The sequence below is a fragment of the Cyanistes caeruleus genome, chromosome 36, assembly GCF_971803275.1.
Source record: "Cyanistes caeruleus chromosome 36, bCyaCae1.hap1.1, whole genome shotgun sequence".
NCBI classification, from domain to species: Eukaryota; Metazoa; Chordata; class Aves; order Passeriformes; family Paridae; genus Cyanistes; species Cyanistes caeruleus.
Genome location: NC_141737.1, coordinates 44,436 through 65,229, shown reverse-complemented (window position 1 = coordinate 65,229; position 20,794 = coordinate 44,436). Strand labels below are relative to the sequence as shown.

General features: G+C 66.0%; 6 protein-coding genes and 2 non-coding genes across 13 annotated transcripts; 2 read left to right on the top strand and 6 right to left on the bottom strand.

Moving 5' to 3' along the window:
• Positions 1–3: 3 nt before the first annotated feature.
• RPL13A (ribosomal protein L13a) lies at positions 4–2,447 on the bottom strand. Its single transcript, XM_086871588.1, has 8 exons — positions 2,295–2,447; positions 1,998–2,070; positions 1,712–1,777; positions 1,285–1,386; positions 1,119–1,204; positions 817–876; positions 454–576; positions 4–119 (listed from the first exon to the last, which is right to left on the bottom strand). Exons 1-8 carry the CDS (start codon positions 2,307–2,309, stop codon positions 33–35), a joined length of 612 nt encoding a protein of 203 aa, XP_086727714.1. The 5' UTR covers positions 2,310–2,447; the 3' UTR covers positions 4–32.
• Positions 947–1,019, bottom strand: LOC111946098 (small nucleolar RNA SNORD34). The gene has a single exon (XR_002871946.1). It is a non-coding gene; the product is annotated as a small nucleolar RNA SNORD34 (small nucleolar RNA).
• LOC111946097 (small nucleolar RNA Z195/SNORD33/SNORD32 family) lies at positions 1,858–1,936 on the bottom strand. Its single transcript, XR_002871945.1, has one exon. It is a non-coding gene; the product is annotated as a small nucleolar RNA Z195/SNORD33/SNORD32 family (small nucleolar RNA).
• A 402-nt stretch (positions 2,448–2,849) lies between the features above and the next one.
• Positions 2,850–7,388, bottom strand: SLC17A7 (solute carrier family 17 member 7). Its single transcript, XM_086871589.1, has 12 exons — positions 7,258–7,388; positions 6,607–6,829; positions 6,248–6,366; positions 6,037–6,151; positions 5,566–5,653; positions 5,194–5,280; positions 4,878–5,017; positions 4,447–4,593; positions 4,201–4,333; positions 4,017–4,127; positions 3,813–3,940; positions 2,850–3,238 (listed from the first exon to the last, which is right to left on the bottom strand). The coding sequence occupies exons 1-12, from the start codon at positions 7,317–7,319 to the stop codon at positions 2,948–2,950; spliced, it is 1,644 nt and encodes a 547-aa protein (XP_086727715.1). The 5' UTR covers positions 7,320–7,388; the 3' UTR covers positions 2,850–2,947.
• Positions 7,389–7,604: 216 nt separating this feature from the next.
• PIH1D1 (PIH1 domain containing 1) lies at positions 7,605–10,009 on the bottom strand. Of its 2 annotated transcripts, XM_086871569.1 has the most exons (9): positions 9,731–10,009; positions 9,590–9,653; positions 9,319–9,507; positions 9,166–9,227; positions 9,009–9,093; positions 8,833–8,926; positions 8,664–8,754; positions 8,177–8,365; positions 7,605–8,092 (listed from the first exon to the last, which is right to left on the bottom strand). In XM_086871569.1, exons 1-9 carry the CDS (start codon positions 9,809–9,811, stop codon positions 8,060–8,062), a joined length of 888 nt encoding a protein of 295 aa, XP_086727695.1. In that variant the 5' UTR covers positions 9,812–10,009; the 3' UTR covers positions 7,605–8,059. The 2 variants fall into 2 exon arrangements, with proteins under 2 accessions (XP_086727695.1, XP_086727697.1); XM_086871571.1 differs by lacking the exon at positions 8,177–8,365.
• Positions 10,010–10,122: 113 nt separating this feature from the next.
• Positions 10,123–15,629, top strand: ALDH16A1 (aldehyde dehydrogenase 16 family member A1). The gene is made up of 17 exons (XM_086871562.1): positions 10,123–10,297; positions 10,714–10,816; positions 11,031–11,157; positions 11,371–11,552; positions 11,625–11,702; positions 11,863–12,050; positions 12,169–12,324; positions 12,569–12,760; positions 13,115–13,219; positions 13,303–13,439; positions 13,511–13,604; positions 13,822–13,883; positions 14,135–14,212; positions 14,313–14,487; positions 14,577–14,753; positions 15,044–15,166; positions 15,370–15,629. Exons 1-17 carry the CDS (start codon positions 10,202–10,204, stop codon positions 15,529–15,531), a joined length of 2,235 nt encoding a protein of 744 aa, XP_086727688.1. The 5' UTR covers positions 10,123–10,201; the 3' UTR covers positions 15,532–15,629.
• A 66-nt stretch (positions 15,630–15,695) lies between these two features.
• On the top strand, positions 15,696–18,071 carry FLT3LG (fms related receptor tyrosine kinase 3 ligand). Of its 3 annotated transcripts, XM_086871568.1 has the most exons (8): positions 15,696–16,070; positions 16,171–16,272; positions 16,548–16,601; positions 16,721–16,864; positions 17,156–17,288; positions 17,361–17,524; positions 17,747–17,819; positions 17,922–18,071. In XM_086871568.1, the coding sequence occupies exons 1-7, from the start codon at positions 16,041–16,043 to the stop codon at positions 17,786–17,788; spliced, it is 669 nt and encodes a 222-aa protein (XP_086727694.1). In that variant the 5' UTR covers positions 15,696–16,040; the 3' UTR covers positions 17,789–17,819; positions 17,922–18,071. The 3 variants fall into 3 exon arrangements, with proteins under 3 accessions (XP_086727694.1, XP_086727692.1, XP_086727693.1); XM_086871566.1 differs by having other exon boundaries at positions 17,361–17,819; XM_086871567.1 differs by having other exon boundaries at positions 17,156–17,524.
• Positions 18,072–18,151: 80 nt separating this feature from the next.
• On the bottom strand, positions 18,152–20,712 carry KASH5 (KASH domain containing 5). 3 transcript variants are annotated; one of them, XM_086871563.1, is made up of 14 exons: positions 20,524–20,712; positions 20,375–20,449; positions 20,106–20,286; positions 19,977–20,026; positions 19,829–19,895; positions 19,606–19,749; positions 19,412–19,529; positions 19,273–19,323; positions 19,121–19,198; positions 18,979–19,035; positions 18,821–18,880; positions 18,624–18,688; positions 18,478–18,535; positions 18,152–18,411 (listed from the first exon to the last, which is right to left on the bottom strand). In XM_086871563.1, exons 1-14 carry the CDS (start codon positions 20,570–20,572, stop codon positions 18,178–18,180), a joined length of 1,287 nt encoding a protein of 428 aa, XP_086727689.1. In that variant the 5' UTR covers positions 20,573–20,712; the 3' UTR covers positions 18,152–18,177. The 3 variants fall into 3 exon arrangements, with proteins under 3 accessions (XP_086727689.1, XP_086727690.1, XP_086727691.1); XM_086871564.1 differs by having other exon boundaries at positions 19,606–19,746; XM_086871565.1 differs by lacking the exon at positions 20,524–20,712 and having other exon boundaries at positions 19,412–19,746; positions 20,375–20,513.
• Positions 20,713–20,794: the final 82 nt, after the last annotated feature.

Below are 20,794 nucleotides of genomic sequence, written 5' to 3'. Positions count from 1 at the left end.
CAGTTTGTCCCAGTTTGTCCCATTTGGGTTTATTACAGCAGGAGCCCGTGCTGCCGAAGCACCGCCGTGAACGGCGCCGCCTTCTTCTCCGCGTTGCGCTCGGCCCGGCGCCGCAGGCTCTGGAAACGGAGAGAGGAAAACCAGGGCAAAACAAAATACAGAAAAAAGGAAAAAAAAAAAAAAAAAAAGTGGAAAAAAATCAGGGATTGAGTGGTCCCCAATTTCCCCCCACACATCGAATTCCTATGGGAGTTGGGGTCTCACCCCCTGGGTTGGGGCTCTAACCTGGTTTTAGAGCTTTCCCAACCCGTTTTTCCTCCCCGTGAATTTCTTGGAGAGTCCCACACCCAAATCCTGGGGTTTTCCCTGCCTGGCTCCAGACCCTCCCCTTTTCTGTTGTCCTTCCCCTCGCCATGCCAAAGGATTTTAGGATGTTTTCCCCGTTTTTCTCACCATCATCTTCCTCTTTTTGTTGTACCGAAGCTTCGCCTTCTCCTTCCTTTTCTCCTCCAGTGCTTCTGTCACATCCCGGTACTTCCAGCCCACCTCGTGAGCCAGCCGGCCCAGTACGGCAAACTGGGGGGCACTGGAAGATCAGGGGGGCCCCAGCACCCCATAAAACCCTCCCAAATTCCCAAAACCCCCCAAAATTTCATAAAACCGCCCAGAATCCCGTAATCCACAGATTTTCCCCAAATGCCCCTAAAACTCCGTCCAAATCCCATAACACTCATTAAAAAACGCCCCAAACTCTCATAAAACACCCCTAAAATGCCATAACCACCCCCGAAGTTCCATAAAAGCCCCCAAGCTCACCTTGCGCGTGGGTTTGAGACGGATGATTTTGAGGGCAGCTGGCACCACCATCCGCTTCCGCTGAAAAATTTGGGAATTTTGGGGTCTTCTGGGGTCCCTCAGGGGGTTTTGGGGTGGGTTTATGGGCTCCAGGTGTCTCAGGGCTTGAGGTTTTTCTCAGAAGTAGTCAAACAATGTAGGTAAAAATGACATCATAGACACCAGGCTTTAGGGGCAGTTTGGGGAGTTCCAAGGTGGGGATGCTGAAGGGGGCATTTGGAGGGGAATCTGGGAATTTCAGGGCTGAATTTTGGGGGTCCCACCTTGTCGTAGGGTGGGGGGATCCCATCGAAAACCTTGAGCCGCTCCAGGGCCGCCTGGCCCCGCTTGGTCTTGTGGGGCAGCATCCCTGGATTTGGGGTAAAAACCGAAGAATCAGGGGCAATTCCGGAGGGTTTTGGGGAAGGATTTGGCAGGGTTCTTGCTCACCTCGGACCGTGCGCCAGAAGATCCTGCTGGGGGCTCGGAAGTGAAACGGGCCCCGGGAGGGATTGGTGTTCATCCTCTTCCTCAGGAACGCCAGGAATTTCACTGGGGCAGGGGAAAAACGAGGCGAAATCGCTCAAAAACGGAGGTTCGTGAAATCTCGGGGACTTTGCTGGGATGGGAAAAGAGGTTAAATCCCCCTAAAACCGGTCTAGGAAATTCACCGGCACGGTCAAACAGAATAAATTCCCTAAATACGGGGACTAAGAACTACCAGGAATAAGAAAATGGGTTAAATCCTCCCAAAACGGGGGTCGGGGGATACATGGAGAACCCGGGACGCTCTGGAAACTTCCCCCAACTTCTCCGCGACCTGGAACCCTCCCCAAAAGCCGGGATTTCCCCCCAAACCCGGGGTCCCCCAGCTCACGTTTGTTGCGGTAGAAGTTCCCGGAGATGTTGATGCCCTCGCAGCGAACCACGACCACGCGGCGGCCTGGGGAAAGCGGGAGCCGGGCTGGTCAGGGCCAGGCCGAGAGCGGGCAGCTTCCCCCGCCTGCCGAGCCCCTGAACCCCCCGCGCTCAGCTGGTAGTGCATGGAGGCGGCTCTCATTGTCGCCAAACTCGACAGCCGAAAAGGCTCATCACGGCGTGGGGGGCGCGCTGATCCCGGTGGATTCCCGGTGTTCTCCCCGGGGAAGGGGCCCCGCACTCACCCAGCAGCACCTGCTTGGCCACGATCGCTGCCAGCCGGCCCAGGAGGTGCCCGCGGCCGTCGATCACCAGAACCTGCAGCACCGGGAGCACGGAGTGAGGCCTGTCCGCGGCCGGGCCCGACCGGGCTTATGCCGCACCGCGGGGCCTCCACGTGGCCGCACCCCGCGCCCCTCCCGCCGCCCACCCGCGGTTCCCCGCAGCCCCGCTACCGCTAAGCCCTTTCCCAGGGCCCTCCGGAGCCCACCCGGGACCCCCGAGCCCCCCCTCGAGTGGCCCCGGGTCCCCCCGCGCCGCACCCGCGGCTCCGCCATGGCCGCCGCCCGCTCGCCAAAGAGGCCCCGCCCTCTGCGCGCCGCGGGGTCGTCCCTCCCGGCGGCGGGGCAACTGCAGGGGCGGAAGTGATGCAAGGACGCAAAGAGGCCGCGAAGCCGTGTCGGGAGGAACCATCGAGAGCGGAAGTGGAGGGGAGTCCTGGCCCAGAAAAAATCCCCTCAGTGTCCCCCAGTGTATCCAAAACCGCCTCTGGTGCCCCCCCAGTACCTCCCAGTGTCCTCCAGTACGGGTCCGAGCCATTCCCCGAGCTCCCAGTGCTCCGCCAGCAGCCCCTCCAGGGGCCCCCAATATGTATGCACGTATTTATGCATGTATTTATGTATCTATTTATGTCTGCATGTATGTAGTACCGCGGCCAGGCCCTCCCGGTGCTTCCCCGTACCTCTCCCAGCCCCTCCCAGCGCCCCGAGTATAACGCTCCAGGCTCTCGAGCGGCCGCTCCTTGTATTTATATATGTACAGCGGAGGGAGAGGGCCCGGCTTTCGAGGGTCTTCGGGGCCATGGGAGGAGGGCGGCGGCTTCCCGGTGGGTCCCTGGGGGTCTTCGGGGGTCCCCTGGTGGGTCCCTTGGAGGGGGGTGCGGTTTTTTGCAGCACATTCCAGCCAGCGTCCGGCGTCACCCATGGGGGGTCCCCGGGGCCGGGGTGGTGCCGGTGGCCCCGTAACTCGCGGGGGGTCCTCCCGGGGGTCCACCCCCGCCGACTCCGACTCCTCCTCCCTCTTCCTCCCCTTCCTCCTCCTCCTCCTCGTCGCTGCCCAGGCCGCCCGGCGCCAGCGGCTCCGCCTCCTCCCGCGGCGGCTCCGCCCACGGCTGCGGCTCCCCCGAGGCGAAGGCGCCGTAGAAAGCCACGCCCGCGTAGTGCACGAGCGCGGCGATCAGGAACACCCACTGCCACTCCTCCCGCGTCTGCGCCAATCAGCGCGCGGGGGCGGACCCGGGAAAAAGGGGCGTGGTCAATTGAGAGCGCGGGAAAATGAGTGGGCGCGGCCAAGGGAAGGGCGGGAAAATAAGGGGCGCGGGCAATGGGGAGGAAGCGGGGCCAAAACGAGTGGGCGGGGCCAAGCGTACAGTGAGTGACGGGGGCCGGCGCGACCCTCAAAATTCGCGTCCCCCCTGCCCCATTGTGTCCCCCTGGGTGCCACTGTCCCCCCATGTCCCACTGTCCCCTCATGTCCCACTGTCCCCCATGTCCCACTGTCCCTCATGTCCCACTGTCCCCCCGCATGTCCCACTGTCCCCTCATGTCCCACTGTCCCCTCACATGTCCCACTGTCTCCTCTGACCCCACTGTCCCTTCATGTCCCACTGTCCCCCCGCATGTCCCACTGTCCCCTCACATGTCCCACTGTCTCCTCTGACCCCACTGTCCCTCCATGTCCCACTGTCCCCTCATGTCTCACTGTCCCCTCATGTCCCACTGTCTCTCCCTGGCTTCTGCTGCCCCCAAGCCCCCCACTGTCCCACCGTGTTGTCCCCGCACCTTGTGGCGTGTGAGTGCCCCCACGATGAGGGGACACACCATGCCGGAAAGTGTCCCCACGCCGTTGGACAGCCCCATGAGGACGCTGGCATAGCGCGGGGCGATGTCCAGGTGGTTCACGTTGAAGCCTGGGAGGGGGACAGGGGTGTCACGCGTGTGTCCCCTGCTGTCCCCACCCCCCGTCCCTCTGTTCCCTGTCCCCACCAGAGATGGCGAAGCCACTGAAGCCCACAGCCAGCACCAGGAAGGAGATGGCCACGGCCCGGGAGTGGGAGTAGCCCACGACCAGCAGCAGTGTGGCTTCCATGCCAAACCCTGTGGGGGGGACATTGTCACCTGCTGTCCCCCCCGTGTCCCCCCTGATGTCCCCTCCTGTCCCCTCTCTGACCGCCGCAGTTCATCATCTTGCGAACGTTGGTGGTGGACATGAGTCCCCGGGAGCGCAGGAAATCGGCGATCTGGCCCCCAATGGGCACCACGATGGTCATCACCAGGTGCGGCAGCGCCGACAGCAGCCCCACCTGCACAGGGGTTTGAGGGGATTTTGGAATTTTGGGGGATTTTGGGGGGGAGGTTTTGGTGGATATTTTTGTGGGGGTTTTTGGGGTGTTTTGTGGGGGTTTTGTGGCTCAACCTTGCTGATTTCAAAGCCAAAGACCTCCTCGAAATAGGCTGGCTGGCTGATGAGCAGCAGGTAGAAGGTCCAGCTGCGACAGAAGTTGGCCACAATGATGGCATAGACGGGCATTGAGGTGAAGAAGTGGCGCCAGGGCGTGGCCAGCTGTGGAAAGGGAGTGGCCACTGACCAGTTGACCAGCAGGAGTGACCCCCATGCCACTTCCAGTCCGGGTCCGGCCGCAATTCCCACGGGATGAAGCACCCGGACCTTGTTTGTGCCCTTGGTGGCCCCAAGTGTGGTGGCCCCAGTGACCCTTCTGTGACCCCCCGATGACCCTTGACCCCCAGTGACTCCCTCAGTGCCTCCCAGTGCTCCCAGTCTGACCAGTAGTGGCAGTAGTGCCCCCAGTGACCCCCCAGTGCCCATCCCAGTGCTCCCAGTCTGACCAGCAGCGGGTTGCTGCCCACGCTCTCGCCGATGCTCTCCTCGATGTATTTTCGCTCCTCGGGGGAGATCGTGGGGTGCTGGGCAGGGCTCTCGTAGGACACCAACACCCAGAAGAGGTACCAGAACACCCCGAAACTGCCTGGGGGGGCACTGGGGTCACCAGGGGCACTGGGAGGGGTCCCTGAGGGGGTCTGGTGGGGGTCTGGGGTCCCGGGGCGGGGGGGTTAAGGGGGCTCAGGGGGTCTCAGGGGACCCAGAGGACCCCAGGGGGGGGATCAGGGGGCTCAGGGAGTCCCGGGGGGGTGGGGGTCTCACCGTAGACGTAGAACACCGAGCTCCACCCCGTGTATTGCACCAGGACCCCGGCCAGCGGCATGGCCACCACCGCCCCCGCGTACGAGCCTGCCGGGGGGACAGCGGTGACCAGGGACAGCCGGGGACACGCAGTGACACCCCAGGACCGCCACTTCCATCCAGCCCCACACCAGTCTGCAAGCCCTGGGATCCCTATGTGCCGCTCCCACCCCGTCAGACCCCGATTACCGGGGGTGGGGAGGTGTCCCTCTACCCCACCTTGGGTTCCTGACACCCCCAGGTCCTGTGCCACGTCCCCCCTGTTCTCCCAAAGGCCGTGGTGGCCCTGTAGCCCCCCAGTAGCCCCCCTGAGCCCATCAGTAGCCCTGATACCGCAGAAAGCCGTGGTGGCCAGGCGGCTCCGCTCCAGGGGCGGTGCCCACTTGCTCCAGATGCCGTGACAGGCGGGATAGGTCACACCCTGCCGGAAAGGGGCGGGATCGTCACGGGCCACGCCCACAAAGACCACGCCCATACAGCCACACCCTGCTGGGCACCGGGGCCAGGGGCTACAAGGGTCACACCCACCCCGGCCAAGCCCTGGCCATGCCCTGGCCAGTGGGAGTGTGGGGATGTCCAGACCCCAACCTCACCAGCTGAACAAAACCCACCCCAAATACCCCAGAATCAACATGAAATGTCCCAAAACACCCCAAAGTCACTGGAAAACCTCCAAACCCACTCCAGCTCCTTGCTACACACCCCAAAACACCTCCAAAACCCCCCAACGCACCAAAACTCTCCAGATAATCTCCCCAAACACCTGAAAACACCTGAACCCCCCAAAAAGCGCCCCGCCCTGACCTCAACCAGCCCCTGCATGACGCGCACGGCAATGACGCAGCCGACGTGGGTGCGCGCGGCCGACGGGATCAGCATATTCAGCACCGAGGTGGACACGATGGCCAGCCCAAACACCCTGCAGAGAGGCACAGAGGTGACAGTGACATTCTCAGGCAGGGCCACTCTCCACTTCAGGGCCGCCCCCCACTTCAGGGGACTGACCAACACTGACCTGTTGGCAGCGAATTTCTGGGCGATGAAGCCACCGGGGATCTGGGTGACAATGTAGCCCCAGAAGAAGGAGCCATGGATCATCCCCACTGTCTCGGGGTCCCAGTTGAACTGGGCATGCTGGGGGACACCCAGGGGAGGGGTCAGTAGGGTGGGGGGACACACCCTGTCCAGGTGTGTGTCCCCCACACCTGTCTGTGTCCCTTGTCCCACAGACATCCCAGACCTGTGCCCCCCCCGGGACCCCATACCTGTTCCTTGGCCCTGCTGCCCCTTACGTGCCCAGGCCCCATGCCTGGATCCCAGCAATCCCTGATGTCCCCTGTCTGTGGGCAGTCTGTGACCCCGCTGCCCCCGTACCTGTCCGTGGCTGGGGTTGACCATGCTGACCACAGCCACGCCCAGGTTGCAGCGGATGCCGAAGCTGATGCAGAAGCCGATCCCGCACAGGATGGCGATCCCGTAGCGCCGGGGCAGCCCGCAGAACGTGCAGTCCAGCACGGGGGGACGCGGTGGGGTTGGGGTCGCCCCCCCCGAGCTCAGTTCCAGGCTTTCAGGGTCATCCTGGCGCCGCTCCAGGAACCTGCAGGGGCCAGCGGAGGGCTCCGCTCACCCCAGTCCCACCCCCCCATGTCCTTTTCCCCCCCGCCGTGTCCCCAGGCTCCCCCGGGACCCCCCCGCGGCGGCGGTGGCAGCAGATTAAAGGCTCTAAATCCCCAGTGGTGGTGGCGCCGGGGAGGGGATGGCGCCGGGGAGGGGACGAGGACAGGGACGGGGACACGCGTGGCACGGACACGCGTGGGCTTGGTGGGGGGGGAACACACGTATGCAGGACACCCCAAACTCCCTCAAAAGCCCCCCCCCCAAATGACCTGACCCCAAATTCCCCCCAGGCTCTTGTCACAGAGGGGTGACAAAGCCACAGCCACACCCTGTCCCAACCCACCACCCCAATTCTGACCCCCCCAGACCCTCCACAATGTCCCTGTGCCCCCAAATTTGGGGTCTCACCTGTGCAGGCGGCCCAGCCCAGCCCCCAGCTGGCGCCGGAATTCCTCCTTGTTGAATTCCATGATGAATCAGGGCACCATGGCCTGAGGGGAAACCCCCCAGGACACCTCTGTCCCCCTTGGGGACACCCGGGGGACACCCAGAGGTCAGCTGGGGGTGTCCCCCGTCCCTCCCTGCAGCCCCCCAACCCCTCTGGTGGCTCCTGGGGCCTCTCGGCTCTTCCTGGGAAGCTCTGGGAAGTCCCCCACGGCTCCCCCCCGGCCCTGGCTCAGCCCTAAATCCCCCTCAATCCCCCCCTGCGTGGGCTGAGCCGCCCCGGGGGGGCCTCGGCCAATCACACAACACGGTTTGGGTTTAACTTTTATTGGGGGCTTTCATACAGAAAAGTAGGTGGGGGGGATCTAAGGGGAACAGGGGAGTCCCGAGTGGATGTGGAGGGTGGGAAGAGGGGTCAGGAGGGGCCTCTGGGGAACAGGAGGGTCCTGGGGGGGATGCTGGGCAATCCTGGAGGGGATCAGGGGGTCCTGAGGAGGGGTCCCTGAGTGGTCATGGCATTTTCAGGACCATCCCGAGAAATGTCCCGAAGAGGTCTGAGGATCCTGAGGGGGATCCCCAAGGAGAAATCCAGGATGGGTCAAGGATGATCCTGGGGGAGTCCAGGAGTTTCCAGAGGGACCCCAAAGAGGTTAGGGGATCCTGAAGGGGGTCCCTGAGGGAAAGTCCAGGACGGTCCTGGGGAGGATCCAGAGCAATCCTGGAAGGTCTCAGGGGGTCCGTGGCGGGGCGGGGGGTCCCTCATCCCTCACACCCGCAGCGGCATCGTCACCGTGAGAACCTGCAGGGGTCGCCGGGTGCTCAGGGAGGGGCATGGCCCCCGGCCAGAAAGGGGCGTGTCCCGGCCTGCGGTTGCCATGGTTACCTTGGAGCGGCGGTGGAAGCGCGCGCGGCACCGCGCGGGGTCGGCGGGGAGGGGCAGCCCCAGCTCCAGCAGCGCCCCCTGGCGGGCGGGCGGACACGCGGCCCCGTCCGCGGCGGCGCCCCCTGGCGGCGGGCGAACCAGCAGCAGCCGCTCCTCGCTCAGCCCCAGCCAGAGAGACCCCGCCCCCTCCTGGGAGGAGCCCAAAGGGGCGGGCCCAGAGTTGGGCTACGCCCACAGCACCCCCAACCCCTGGTCGGGCTTTAGGGGAGCCCCCATTGTCCCTCTAGCCTCCCAGGATTGTGGAAACCATTCCTACCACAGCCCCCAGTGTCCTCCCAGGACAATGGGACTCCCCCCCATCCCACCCCCCAGTGCCCCCTGAGCCTCCCAATCTGCCCCCACTGCCCCTCAAACTCCCCCTGGAATCAGGGGAACCCCATAACCCAACCCCAGCACCTCCCACTTCTCCCCAGCTACCCCCACTCACCACCTGGGGCAGGTGGACCCGGGCCTGCAGCACCTGCGGGTCCTGGGCCGAGGGCTCAGCCACCACCACGAACTGTGGGGGGTCTGGGGGACTGTGGGGGGGGGGGCACAGGTCAGGCTGGGAGGGCCCCAGGGTTTTTGGGGATGGGTCCTGGGGGGTCCCCACTCACCCGGGGAGCTCCTGGATGTGGGGCCGGGGCCGGGCCCGGATATTCTGGGCTGAGATGGAGCCCAGGAATTTCCGATTCCGCAGCACCCGCCAGCCTGGAGGGGTTATGGGGGGGTCACGTGGGGGGGGCAGACTCCCCAGCCCCATCTGAGCCCTCCCAGCGCCCCCCAGTCTCACCGGTGGGCTCCAGTTCCACCCCATACTTCTCTGACAGCCCCTCCATGGCCACGGTCAGGAAGAACTCGAGGTACAAAGGATTGGCCTGGGGAGGCCGGGAGGGTCAGAACCTCCCAGACTCCCCTGAGACCCCAACTTTCCCCATCCTGATTCTCACCTGGAGCGTCCTGAAAAACCCCGAATTCACCACCACATCGTAGGCAGTGCAGCCTCGGCCTCCTGCAGGATTTGAGATTTGGTGAGAATTTGGTCGTGGGGGTGCCCGGGGAAATGGGGGACTCAGGGACAATTTCGGGGGAGGGTCTCTGACCTCGGTCGAGCTCGGCGTGGGGCTCCCCGAGGCTCATGGGGATCCGGAAGCCACCGTCAGGGCCAGGGGGCTCCTGCAGGAGCCTCTGGAGGCCCAGGGGGGACACGGGCGGGGGCGGCGGCACCTCGGGCGAGTGACAAACGTTGACGAACACTTTGTCCCCACCCGCGCGGGTCTTCACGCACAGCCCTGGGGGGGACACGGGACTCGGTGTTGGGGGGGGTCGGGAATCCCCCGAGCCCTTCCCAAAATCTATCGAAGCCCCCCTTACCCGGCTGCGGGGTGACCGCGCGGGCGGGGCCGGGGCGCGGGGCCTCCTCATGGTCCGGGGTCACCTGCGGGAATGAGGGCGGGGTTCAGAACCGGGACCGGGACCGGGATCAGGGCTGGAACTGGGACCAGGATCCCCCACCTGCAGCAGGAGCCGCCGCAGCGCCGCCTCCTCCTCCTCGTCCGCCTCCAGCTCGGCTGAGAGCAGCGACGGGTCCGTCATGGCCTGATGGACCGGGATCGGGGAGGATCCGGGGGCGAACACCACGACCCCAGTCCCGGGACGGACCGAGGCCACCCAGCCGCCCGTACCGCGGCCGCAGCTTGTTCACGTTCCGTCACTTCCGCTCCCGGCGCGGCCCTGTCTCCATGGTTACGCGGGGACCCTCTGGCCGCTCCCGCCCCATCTCGGTTGTCTCCGGGGTGGGGGGGGTGAGGGATTCCGATCTGTCCAACCCCGCCCCGTCTCGGTGGTTTCTCGGGGCCGCTCTGTCCAAGCCCGCCCCGTCTCGGTGGTTTTTCGGGGCCGCTCTGTCCAGTCCCTCTCCATCTCGGTGGTTTCTCGGGGCCGCTCTGTCCAACCCCGCCCCGTCTCTGTGGCTCCTCGGCGGCGATGGCTGCTCTGTCGGTCCTCGGGGCTCCCCCGGTCCCCAAAATCTTCGCCACGATGGAGGAGGGGCCGATCCCCGGTGGTATCAACCCGGGAGAGGTGCGGGGGGATCTGGAAGTCCCCCTGGGTGGGCTCTGGAGGTCCTGGGGGGACCCTGAGGATGTCGGGGGCCTCTTGGAGGACTCTTGAGGGTCTCCTGAGGAACTGAGAAGGGGTCTGGGGCGGGGGGGGGCGAGGAAAATAATGAGGCTTTGAGATGCATCTGGGTGCAATTGGGACGAATTTTGGGGGTTCCGTGGGGATGGAGGTGTCCTGGGGGGCACTATGGGGACACTGAGGGGACGCTGGGTGGTCCTGGGCGGTTCGTGGGGCTGGAGGGGTCACGGGGGGAGCCCAGCGTCCCTTGGGGTGCCTCAGGGTCAAAGTCCCCCCATGGCCCCAAGGTCATTTGGGCAGGGCGGGGGGCAGCTCTGCTGGGGCCGGGAGGTTCCAGGTGTGTCCCCCACTCCATCCAGACATGGCTGGAGTCCCACAGCCGCAGCCTCGGACACTTTGTGGATGGAACGTGGCTGAAGCCACCAGGAAGGACAAGCCTGGAATGCCAGGAAGCCACCACCGGTACAGGGAGGGGACAGGGATTGGGGGTCAGGGTTGGGGGTTAAGGGTCAAGGTCACAGATTTGGGGTTGCTGGTCCAGACCATGACCAGGGTCAAGGGTCAGGGATCAGGGATTGTGGTCTGGGATCGGGACAGGGCCACGGAATTGGGGCTGGGATTTGGGGTCAGGACAGCAGTCATTGGCCAGCCCCTGTCACACCCTGTCTGTACCCAGGCCGGACGGTGGCAGTGGTGCCGGCAGGGGACAGTTCAGACCTGGCCGTGGCTGTGGCGGCGGCGGCAGCAGCGGCCAAGGCCTGGGCGGGGCTGGCGGCGCCGCAGCGGGGGCAGTGCCTGACCCGGTGAGTTACCCCATGACCCCTAGTGACCTCCTCTGCACCCTTTGGGTGACCTTTGACCTGTCCCTGTTCCCTCCATCTGTGGCAGTGTGACCCCAGGTGACCTGGAGTGACCCCAAACCCCTCTCATCACCCCCTGATCTTCCCATGGCCCCCATCCCCGATGTCCCCTCTGTGTCCTCCCATTGTCCCTGCTGTGTCCCCGGTGCCCCCCAGGCTGGCTGCCACATTGGAAGGTGACCGGAGGGCGACAATGGGGGCCCTGCTGGCTCTGGCTGGGGGGCGGCCGCTCTGCCGGACCCTTGGAGCTGACCTGGACTTGGGGCTGCGGCTGCTCCAGGTGCCTGCGGCAGAGGCCCAGCTTGGCCTCCCTGGCCTGGAGGGCTGGACCCCCATGGGTGAGTGGCCCCATCCCCACAGTGTACCTTGTCCCCTCCACATGTTCTCTGACCCCCTGTGTGTCCCGCCAGGGGTGGTGGCTGTGGTCCTGGGGCATCCCTGCTCACTGCCAGCATTGCTCTGGAAATTGGGGCCGCTCCTGGCCATGGGTGAGTGGAGTGGGGGGGACAGTTGGGGACCTTGGGGACAACTGACAATCCAGGGGACAAGGGGGAGATCCACAGGCAAAGGTTGATCCAGGTGGGGGGGGGGGAGGGGCTCCCCAATATTCCTGTGGGCAATCCCAGCAGCTTTGGGGTGTCTCTGCAGGGAACACGGCTCTTGTGTTGTCCCCTCCGGCCACAGCTCTGCCGCTGCTGCTGCTGGGGGAACTCAGCGGGGAGGGAGCGGCGCTGCCTCCCGGGGTCATCAATGTCCTGGCAGGACCCCCAGAGCTGTGCCAGGCCCTGCATGCCCACTCCGAAGTCACCTCTGTCACCTTCCTCGGAGCCCCCCAGGTACAGCCATATCACAGCACTGGGAGATGACAATGGGCAGGGGCTGGTGCTGCCTCCTGCCCTCACTCAGTTTGGGGGTCCCTGGGCATGTCCCTACGCGCTGTCCCCTGTTCTCCAGGAGGAGCTGCAGGCCCTGGTTTGGGGGTCCCCGTGCCGGGGGCCACGCCTGGGGGGTCCCTGCGGGGGCCGCATCGTTGTCATCGTCCTTGACTCAGCTGACCTGGACAGTGCGGCCGCCGCCATCGCTGCCACTGCTGCCAACCCCCCGGTGCTGGTGGGTCTTGGGGAGTCCCAGGGGCTGTCGGGAGGTTTTGGGGAGATTTTTTTGGGGGGGGAGTTTCAGGGGGTTTTTTTGGGGGTTAGGGGTTTCTCAGGGTTTTTTGTGATGGCCTTCTGGGGAGGTTTCAGGGGGTTTTGCGGGGGGTTTTCGGGATTTTTTTTTGGGGGGTTTGTGAGTTTTTCAGGGGAGTCCCTGGAGTGTCCCAGGCTGCTCTGATGTGTCCCCACCATGTCCCCAGTTCCCGTGGTGGGGGTGTGTGGTGCTGGCTCAGGATGCGGTGGGAGCAGCGCTGGAGCGGCGGCTCCGGGCCCGACTCGGGGGGCTGCGGCTTGGGGACCCTATGGACCCGAAAACGGAGGTGGGGCCGCTGCCCCCTGGGACCTGCCTGCCTGAGGGGGTGATGCAGGAGGCGCAGGAGGAGGGGGCTCAGGTGAGGGGATACACAAAGGGGGCCGGGGATGGGGTGGCCATGGGGACATTGGGGTGACACAAAGGGCTTGGGAAGGTGGGGAGAGGCACGTGGTGTTTGGGGGTTTCCAGATGTTGGGGTTGAGTTTGAGAGTTCCTGGACATTGGGGTCCCCTGGGGGAGAGTTTGAGATGTCTCCTGGGGAAAAATTTGGGGGTCCCTGGACATCAGGGTTCCCTGGGTGGGTTTGGGGGTTCCTGGATGTTGGGACCAGCTGTGAGGGCCTTTGGGAGTCCCCCGAAGGCAGTTTGGGGATGCCCCAGGTGACATTTTGGGGGTGCTGTTCATTGGACACCCCCGTTTTTTTTCTACCCAGGTTTTCCAGGCTGCACTGCCACCACTGCTGGCGGAGGGCCATCGTTTCTACCCCCCGACGCTGATCTCAGGGGTGGCCCCCACCTTGGGCTGTCTGCGGGAGCCGGTGGGTTCCCCTGGATGAGCTGGGTTGGGGGGGTGCCCAGGGGCGCTTTTCAGGGCTCCTCTGAGTGTCTCCTGCCCTGCCAGGCCCCAGGGCCACTGCTGGTGCTGCTGCCCGTGCGTGGCCCCACTGAGGCCGTGGCCGTGGCCTCAGCACTGCCCCAAACCACAGCTGCTGCCGTCTGGGCCCAGGACATCACTGTGGCCTTGGACACGGCGGACAGGTGACCATGAGCCCTCCTGACCCCTGAGCCCAGGAGTGGCTGCTGAGCACTGAGCGCTGACCCCTCTTTAGGCTGCCCCAGGGGCTAGTGTGGCTCAACGCCCTGGACCTGCTGGACCCCAGCGGGGGCTGCGCTGGGGGGGCCACAGACACTGACCTGGATGAGGTGGGGGTCCCAAGGGGGCTCTGGTGGGAGTTCTGGGTGGTTTGGGAGGGGTCCAGGGGGGTTTGGGGGAGCCCTGGAGAAGCTGAAGGGATGTAGAGGTCTCCTGGGGTGGGTCCTGAATGGATTAGGGGGGAGTGGGGCGGGTTTTGGGGGTTCCCAGGGTGGGGTGGTCCTGTGCCGTTTCAGACAGGCTCTGCTCCCCCCCAACTCCCTCCAGGCGCTGCGAGAGTTCGGGTGCCCCCCCTGGGAACAACCCCCCAAGGTGGATGAGCTGCTCAGGTACCCCCTGATGGAACAGGGACCCCTCCCCAGGATGGGGACCCAAAATTAAGGGGTCCCAGGACAAGAACTCTGAGGCCGAGACTCCACTGGGACCCGTGTTTAACAGCCCCAGCCCCATCCTGTCCCCCCCAGAGGGTCCCGTGTTCTCCTCAGGAACCCGATTCTTCCTGTCCCAGGGGTCCCGGTGCCCCTCCGGTTCCCTCTCATAGCGATGCCCTTTGACCTCCTGTCTCCTGTCCCTGTCCCAGCCCATTGGTGATCACGGATGACCCCGGCTATCCTGAGCTGGCTCAGGCCGTGGCCGCCGCCCGAGGGGCTGCCCCAGGGTGAGTGACTGGCGTCGGGGGTGGCCCTTTCAGGGGTGTCCCCGACGATGGGACCCCTTGAAGAGAAGGGGTCGGTCCTCAACGCCCCCGACTCCCGCAGGTGGGGGCGGCTGCCGGGGGCGTCGCGGGCCCGGGTGTTGCGGGGGGCGTCGGCGGCGCTGGGGGCGGGACACGGGAGCCCCGAGGACGGCGACACCGGCGATACCGACGGGAGCTCGCAGAGGGCGCTGCTGCGCTGGGCGGCGCGCGCGGAGCGCGCAGGCGGGGCCGTGCAGGTGGGCGTGGTTAAGCCGGTGGGACCGGGAGCGGGGGGGGCAGTGAAGGGACCGGTGTTCGGGAGTGGGCGTGACCAATCCCGCTGCAGGACGTGCCCGGGGGGCGGGCCCTGGTGACGCGACGGCCGCTCGGCGTGTTGGGCGTGGCCTGGGGATGGCCCCGCCCCCTGGAGCTGCATCTCCTCTTCCCGGCGCTCGCGCTCGGAAACTGTGTCGTGGTGGTAGCGCCCCCTGGCGGCGTCGGTCCCGCACAACGGCTACGGAAGGTGCGGAACCGCGGGACCCCCGTGCTGTCCCCCCGAGCGTCACCTGTGCCACCCCAGGAATCCCTGGGTGACTCCCACTGTGTCACCTCCCCACTGCAACCCACAGGGACCCCCGGGTGCCTCCCTGTGATCCCCCCCATGTGCTCCCCCTATAAGCCTCTGTGTGCCTCCCCGCGACCCCCAGAAGCCCCCATGTGCCCCCCTGAAACTCTCCGGGGCGGTCTATGACCCCTTCCATCACCCTAGGACCCCCCCCTCGGTGACACTCCCCCCTTTCCCTGTGTCCCCAGGCTCTGCTGGCCGCGGGGCTCCCGGGGGGTGCCCTGACGGTGCTTCCCGGGAATTCCCGGCGGTCCGGATTCCACCTGGCGCGACAGCACCCGGACGGGCTCTGGCTCTGCGGGGGCGACGCGGTGAGTGGAGGGGCACTGGGGAAAATGCCGTGGGGGGAACAGAATGTGAGGACGTGAGGAGGGTGGGCAGCGACACTGGGTGGATCGCTGTGACGTTTTGGGGCTCCCAAGCCATGGGACGCCTGCTACGGCGGGGATTTGGGGTGAGGGGGGATACCACCCTGACTATCCGCAGCTGTCCCCTCTTGTGTCCACCCACCCAGGATTGCGACTGGGCCTCTGTCGTGAGCGTCCCACGCGTCTGGGGGGTCCCGGCGGGAATCGTGGGGGCTCCGGGGCAGGCCCCCCCCCCCGGAGCCGAGCGGGAGCTGGAGCTGCGCTGCACCCGCCCCCACTGCCTTTGGCTGCCGAGGGGCGGACCCTGAGACACCCCCCAGAACCCCCCAAACCTACGGGGGTTTCAGACCTCACACTGTGCCCCCAGCCCCGCGACCCCCAGCCCAATAAACCGCTCGGAGCCGCAGCTGCTGCCGTGTCTCTGTTTGGGGGAGGGCGGGGAGGGGTCTCGGGCTGGGTTTGGGGGTGCCACGCCCCCGCACGTGCCCGGACGCCCGGGCCCCCCTCCTTCGCTCGGGGCAGCCGCACCCAAAGCTCTGCGGGGCCGGGCAGGGGGTCCCGAGCGCCGGAGCCTCCGTGGGATTCGCGGCGCCCTCCCCGGGGTGAGGAAGGTGCGGCCTGGGGTCCACGGGGAGGGAGGAGGAGGCTCAGGACGTCCCGCTGCACCCTCGGGTTTCCTGGGCTCCCTCCCGGCTCGGTCCCAGTTTCGCTTTCGGCTGCGGCTCCGCCGCGGCCCGAGGGGTCCCGGGGGTAATCCCGGGGGTGCCTCCGGGAGCGCTCGCGGGTCTCGGTGCGCCATCCCCAGCTCTGCACCGCCATGGACTTTCTCCCCCCCAGCTCTGCTCTGGTAAGTGGGGACCCCCCTCCTAGAGATTTGACCTGCGCCCCTCTGGGACCCCCGTGAGAGCCCCTTGGGACTCCCAGAACCCCCCGGTGCCCCCCCCCAGGTGCCGCTGCTGCTCCTTCTGGCCGTGTCCACTCCCAGCAGCTGCTGCTCCTTCGGCTTTAACCCCATCAGCAGCACCTTCAGCGCCCACCTGAACAACCTGGTGAGACCCCCGCCTCCAGGACCCCCTCCCGGGCACCCTGGTACGACTCCGGACCTCCGGGGTCCTCACGGGACTTCCCAGATGCCCCCAAGACCCAAAGGATTCCCCTGCGCTCCACCCCACCAAAACTCCCTCATTTCCCAGGGAAGGCCCCACCCTCGGTCCCGAAAACCCCCTGACTGCACCCCTTCACCCCCAAAGGGTCGTTGGGGACCACCTGAGCGCCCCCTCAGACCTCTGGGCTGTTTTTGGGGACCCCCTGACCCCTCCCACAGACCCCCTGGCTGCTCCTCGACTACCCTGTGGCGATGCCCAGCAACCTGGAGCCAGTGAGTGAGAACCCCCGGAATTCCACGTGTGCCCCCTGAATCCTCTCTTCCTGCACCCCCTGACACCTTTGATCCCTAACCTGTGTCCCCCCAAATCCTGAACTCCCCTGGACCCCCAGGACAGCAGCTGCTCTGACCTCTGGGGCCTTCACTTTGGGGCACTGGCTCTGCAGCGAATGTTAGGGGTGGCAGGGAAGGATTTGGCGCCCCTGCTCAGGACCCTCCTTGTCCAGCTCCACTTTGTGTCCGAGTGTCACATCCAGGTGGGTGGAGGTCCTCGGGGAGCTCCAAGCGGGCTTGGGAGTCCTGGAAGGGGGGGGATTTGGTAGGCTCCAGGTGGGCACTTATGGGGTGATCTTGGGGAGACCAAAGTGAGCCTGGGGGCCTGAGGGGCTCTGGGAACCCCGCAGAGGCCTGGGGGTACCCTGAGGTGACCAGGGTTACTCTGGGGGTCTTGGGGGGTGGTGCAGGAACTCTGGGGTGTTTCTGTGGCTTCCCAGGGTGGTCCAGACGGGGTCTGGGGTCCCCCGGGGGCTCCTATGACATCCCCCCAGGACCCCCAGGGCTGTGTCCGGCTGGAGACGGTGAATGTGTCGCAGCTACTGGAGACCCTGGTGCAGCACCTGGGGAGGCTGCAAGGGAGACCCCCCCACTTCCCTGGCTGTGCCCGCTTGCGCTGCCACCCAGGTACCCCCGCGGGACCCCTGAGAGACCCTCGTAAACTCCCCAGGGCAGCCGCTGACCACTGTCTCCCCCCAGGCCCGACGCTGACCAGCCCAGCAGTGCGGCATGAGGGGACCTTGGGGGCCAGGCAGGGACCCCCCAGCCCTGCTGGACATGGGCTGGTGCTGCTGGGGGGAGTTGGGGGGGCCCTGGGCCTGGCAGCAGCAGCCTGGGTGCTGTGGAGGAGACCCTGTGCCCAGGTGGGGACACTGGGGGCACTGAAGGGCACTGGGGACACTGGAGGGGATGGCACTACTGGGGGCATGTGGGATGGTGGGGGTACAGGGGGCAGCGGGGGTGCTGTGTGTTTTGGGGACACCGGGGACACCATGGGCGCTGGCTGTCTTGGGGTCACTGGGAGGACTGAGGACACTGGGAGCACTGGGGAGCACTGGGAGGTCACTCCCCTCAGCCCCCCCCAGCTCTCACAGGGACCCCCGACATCGGAGCAGGATGGGACCTGAGCGGCTGAGCAGTACTTGGGGACAAACACAGGTACTGGGAGGGCTCCTGGATACTGGGATCACTGGGAATGTCCTGAGGGGGGCCAGGGAAGGCCCCATGATCATCAAGTCCTCTCCCTCTGCCCCTGTCCAGGCCTGAGCCACTGGTGAGAGATAGGGACCCCCCCCAGTTCCCTGCTGGAAGCCCTTGGGGGCTACACCGGGATATCCTGGAGCCACGGAGAGATGAGAGGGCCCAGCCTGGCCCCCTGCAGTGCCCATAAAGCTGATGTTGACACCTGGACTCTGACCCTACTCTGGGAGGAACTAGGTGGACTGGGACGAGCGTTTGGGAACTGGTACAGAGTGGGATGGAAGCAGCAGTGCCCAACTGGTCTTTACTGGGGGTCTCACAGGGGTGGGGGGCTCCGGTAGCGCAGCTGGGGCTGGGGCCACTGGTGCGGCAGGAGGTAGAACACGGCCAGCAGCACCAGCAGTGCCAGAGCCCATGGTGACAGTGGTGTCCATGGTGACAACAGTGCCTGTGGGGCCACCACCTCGGCCACCTCCTCACTGCTCCCCGCCAGGCCTCCTCCTCTGGACAGCACCATCCCCGTGTCCTCCTCCTCCTTGTCTCCTGTCACCTGGGCAGAGCCTCTGGGTCAGTGGCTGAGGGGACCCTGCAGGGTCTCCCCTGACCCCACCATTACCTGGCTCACTGCCACTGTGGCCTGGATGTCCAGCTGGCTGCGCGGGCACCACGGGCGCCTGTGGTGGGGAGAGGAGGGTGAGGATGCCGAGGTGAGGACTCCAGAGCCTCCTGAGGATGTTCCCCGCCCACACGTCCCCCCCGTACATGGCCCATGCGTCCCGCATCCGGCCCAGCTGCTGCCGCAGCCGCGTTGTCTCCAGACGCAGTTCCTGGGGGGAGAAGGGGGTTGTCACCCTGTGCCCTTGACCCCCACAGTGAGGGTGGCCACTATGAGGCTTTGCTGTGGCCCAGGGGCTCTGCGGCCGCTGTCTAGGCTCATACCGAGGCTGGACCTGCCGTACCTGCACCACCCGCTCGTATTCCTCCAGTGCTGCTGTTAGCTCCTGCGTCCGCTGCCCTGCCTGTGGGACAGGGCCTGGACATGAGATGCTGTGGGAGAGGGCTGGGGGTGGCCCCAGTGGCAGCTGAGGTGGTGGCAGTGTCACTGAGCAGCGCTCACCTGGGCAAGGGCTGTGTCCCGGGCAGACAGCAGGGCAGTGCCATGACAGAGCTGGGCCTGAGCAGAGGGATGGGGACAGGAACTCCTCGTCACTAATACAGCCCCCAGCACCGCCCACCGTGGCCACTGTGCCACCGCTCACCTCCAGGCTGGCCATCCGGGCTGCCTGTGCCTGGATCTGCTCCCGCAGTCCCTGGCCCTCGGCAAGGAGCTGCTGGTTCTGCCAGGGGTGAAACAGGGCTGGGGTTCCCTGTGGTACTGACCCGCCGGGGTAGCTCCCAGTGCCAGGCTCACCTCCTCCTGTAGAGCCTCGGCTCGCGAGCCCAGGCTGTACTGCTGCTTCTCCTGGGAAGGGCAGGGAGGGCATGGCTGTGAGGGGGCACTGTGTGACACCACGTGTGACACCACAGAGCACCTCAGCTTAGCCTCTCACCGCATGCCGTGCCTGTCGCCGGAGCTCCGCATTCTCCTCCTCCAGCTGCTTCACCATGGCCTTCATGTCATCCAGCTCCTCGACAGCCACCCTGGCCTGCTCCAGTGCCTGCCGGCTACTGCCGGGGCCAAACGGCGTTTCAGCATTCCCAGGATGCTGATCCAGACCCAATGCCCGGGAGCCCTTAGAAGCACCTTCGCAGCTGTGCCTGGAGCTGTGCAATCTCCTCGGCCAGGCGGGTGTTGAGCTCCTCGGCCAGCTCAGCATCCCGCTGCAGTTTGGCATTCTGGGCTGCCAGTTGCCGGGCACGGCTCCGCAGCCCCGCGGTCTCGGCACTGCTGGGGAGTCGCACGGATCCCTAAGTGCTCCTGGGAGCATGGCCAGGGATGGCGGGGTGTCCCCGCAGCAGGCACTTACGGGGTGGTGACATCCATGTTGTCACCCTGGAGCTGGGCGGCTGCTGGGGACACATGTCCGTTGTCCTCTGCGGGACAGGACACAGTGGGCTGTGTTTGCATCCCCATTTGGGGCCACCCCGACTCCCCTTTCCTGTGCCAACACCCACCCACTGGCACTGGTCCAGCATCACCAGTCGCCACGTCCTGCTCCTCGGCCCTGCGTGGACGGAGCCACGGGTCAGCACAACTGAGTGGTCCAGCTGGCCTCAGACGCTGCCCCATCTCTCAGCACTGACCCGTCCTGCCGGCACGCTGCGATCCAGGCGCCCATGGCGGTGCGGAATCGGGTCCAGTCCAGCGCCGTGCCTGTGGCCGCAGGGTCCAGCGCCTGCTGCAGTGCCCGCAGCCGCCCATCGTGCCCACTGTGCCCCGTCATCGCTGCCACATACTCGACCACCCGCTGCGGCTGCACCATCCCTGGGCCGGACGGAGGGGTCAGGGACGTTGGTGGTGACTGCTGGAGGAGAGTGGCTGTGGCCACCACGGCCCCAGGGGGTTTGGCTACCTGTTCGCTCGGGGTCGCAGGCAGCGAAGGTGCAGTCCAGGGCAAACTCGTCCGAGCAGCCGCTCTCGGCAGGGGCTGAGGGGGTGACATGGGTTATGGAGGGCCCCGGCGCCTCACCCCCCCGCCCCGCTCCCTCATGGTCCCCGCACCTGGCAGGGGGATGACGGCGCCCGGGGCGCAGGGACCCTCTGCAGCCATCGTGTTCAGGGGTGCTCCGGTGTCGCCGCTGTCCCAGGGCACAGCCGGGGCTCGGGGCGTTTCTGGGGCGTCCCGGGAGCGTCGTGGCACTGAGGGGGAGCGGGAATCGCCTCACGGCGGAGGAAAGGGGCGGGGCCTCGCGCGCGCCGTTCCCACCCAGCGAGGAGGGGGCGTGGTCACAAGGACAGGGGCGGAGGAAGGGGCGTGGCACGCGCCGCTCGA

What these genes read in the sequence shown, in the direction of transcription:
- ALDH16A1 (XM_086871562.1), top strand. Translation starts at nt 10,202, where the DNA reads ATGGCTGCTCTGTCGGTCCTCGGGGCTCCCCCGGTCCCCAAAATCTTC. An exon ending in CCTTCCTCGGAGCCCCCCAG is followed by an intron (nt 12,051 to 12,168) that starts GTACAGCCATAT and finishes CCTGTTCTCCAG; the next exon opens with GAGGAGCTGCAGGCCCTGGT. An exon ending in GCCCGAGGGGCTGCCCCAGG is followed by an intron (nt 14,213 to 14,312) that starts GTGAGTGACTGG and finishes CGACTCCCGCAG; the next exon opens with GTGGGGGCGGCTGCCGGGGG.
- RPL13A (XM_086871588.1), bottom strand. An exon ending in CTTCTGGCGCACGGTCCGAG is followed by an intron (nt 1,205 to 1,284) that starts GTGAGCAAGAAC and finishes CCCCAAATCCAG; the next exon opens with GGATGCTGCCCCACAAGACC. An exon ending in GTCTCAAACCCACGCGCAAG is followed by an intron (nt 577 to 816) that starts GTGAGCTTGGGG and finishes AGTGCCCCCCAG; the next exon opens with TTTGCCGTACTGGGCCGGCT.
- KASH5 (XM_086871563.1), bottom strand. Translation starts at nt 20,572, where the DNA reads ATGGCTGCAGAGGGTCCCTGCGCCCCGGGCGCCGTCATCCCCCTGCCA. An exon ending in GCAGCGTGCCGGCAGGACGG is followed by an intron (nt 20,027 to 20,105) that starts GTCAGTGCTGAG and finishes CCGTCCACGCAG; the next exon opens with GGCCGAGGAGCAGGACGTGG. An exon ending in AATACGAGCGGGTGGTGCAG is followed by an intron (nt 18,689 to 18,820) that starts GTACGGCAGGTC and finishes TTCTCCCCCCAG; the next exon opens with GAACTGCGTCTGGAGACAAC.
- PIH1D1 (XM_086871569.1), bottom strand. Translation starts at nt 9,811, where the DNA reads ATGACGGACCCGTCGCTGCTCTCAGCCGAGCTGGAGGCGGACGAGGAG. An exon ending in CGCGGTCACCCCGCAGCCGG is followed by an intron (nt 9,508 to 9,589) that starts GTAAGGGGGGCT and finishes TGTCCCCCCCAG; the next exon opens with GGCTGTGCGTGAAGACCCGC. An exon ending in GGGTCCACCTGCCCCAGGTG is followed by an intron (nt 8,366 to 8,663) that starts GTGAGTGGGGGT and finishes GGCTCCTCCCAG; the next exon opens with GAGGGGGCGGGGTCTCTCTG.
- FLT3LG (XM_086871566.1), top strand. Translation starts at nt 16,041, where the DNA reads ATGGACTTTCTCCCCCCCAGCTCTGCTCTG. An exon ending in TCCCCCCCAGCTCTGCTCTG is followed by an intron (nt 16,071 to 16,170) that starts GTAAGTGGGGAC and finishes GCCCCCCCCCAG; the next exon opens with GTGCCGCTGCTGCTCCTTCT. An exon ending in TGTCCGAGTGTCACATCCAG is followed by an intron (nt 16,865 to 17,155) that starts GTGGGTGGAGGT and finishes ACATCCCCCCAG; the next exon opens with GACCCCCAGGGCTGTGTCCG.
- SLC17A7 (XM_086871589.1), bottom strand. Translation starts at nt 7,319, where the DNA reads ATGGAATTCAACAAGGAGGAATTCCGGCGCCAGCTGGGGGCTGGGCTG. An exon ending in CAGAAATTCGCTGCCAACAG is followed by an intron (nt 6,152 to 6,247) that starts GTCAGTGTTGGT and finishes GCCTCTCTGCAG; the next exon opens with GGTGTTTGGGCTGGCCATCG. An exon ending in CAAGATGATGAACTGCGGCG is followed by an intron (nt 4,128 to 4,200) that starts GTCAGAGAGGGG and finishes TCCCCCCCACAG; the next exon opens with GGTTTGGCATGGAAGCCACA.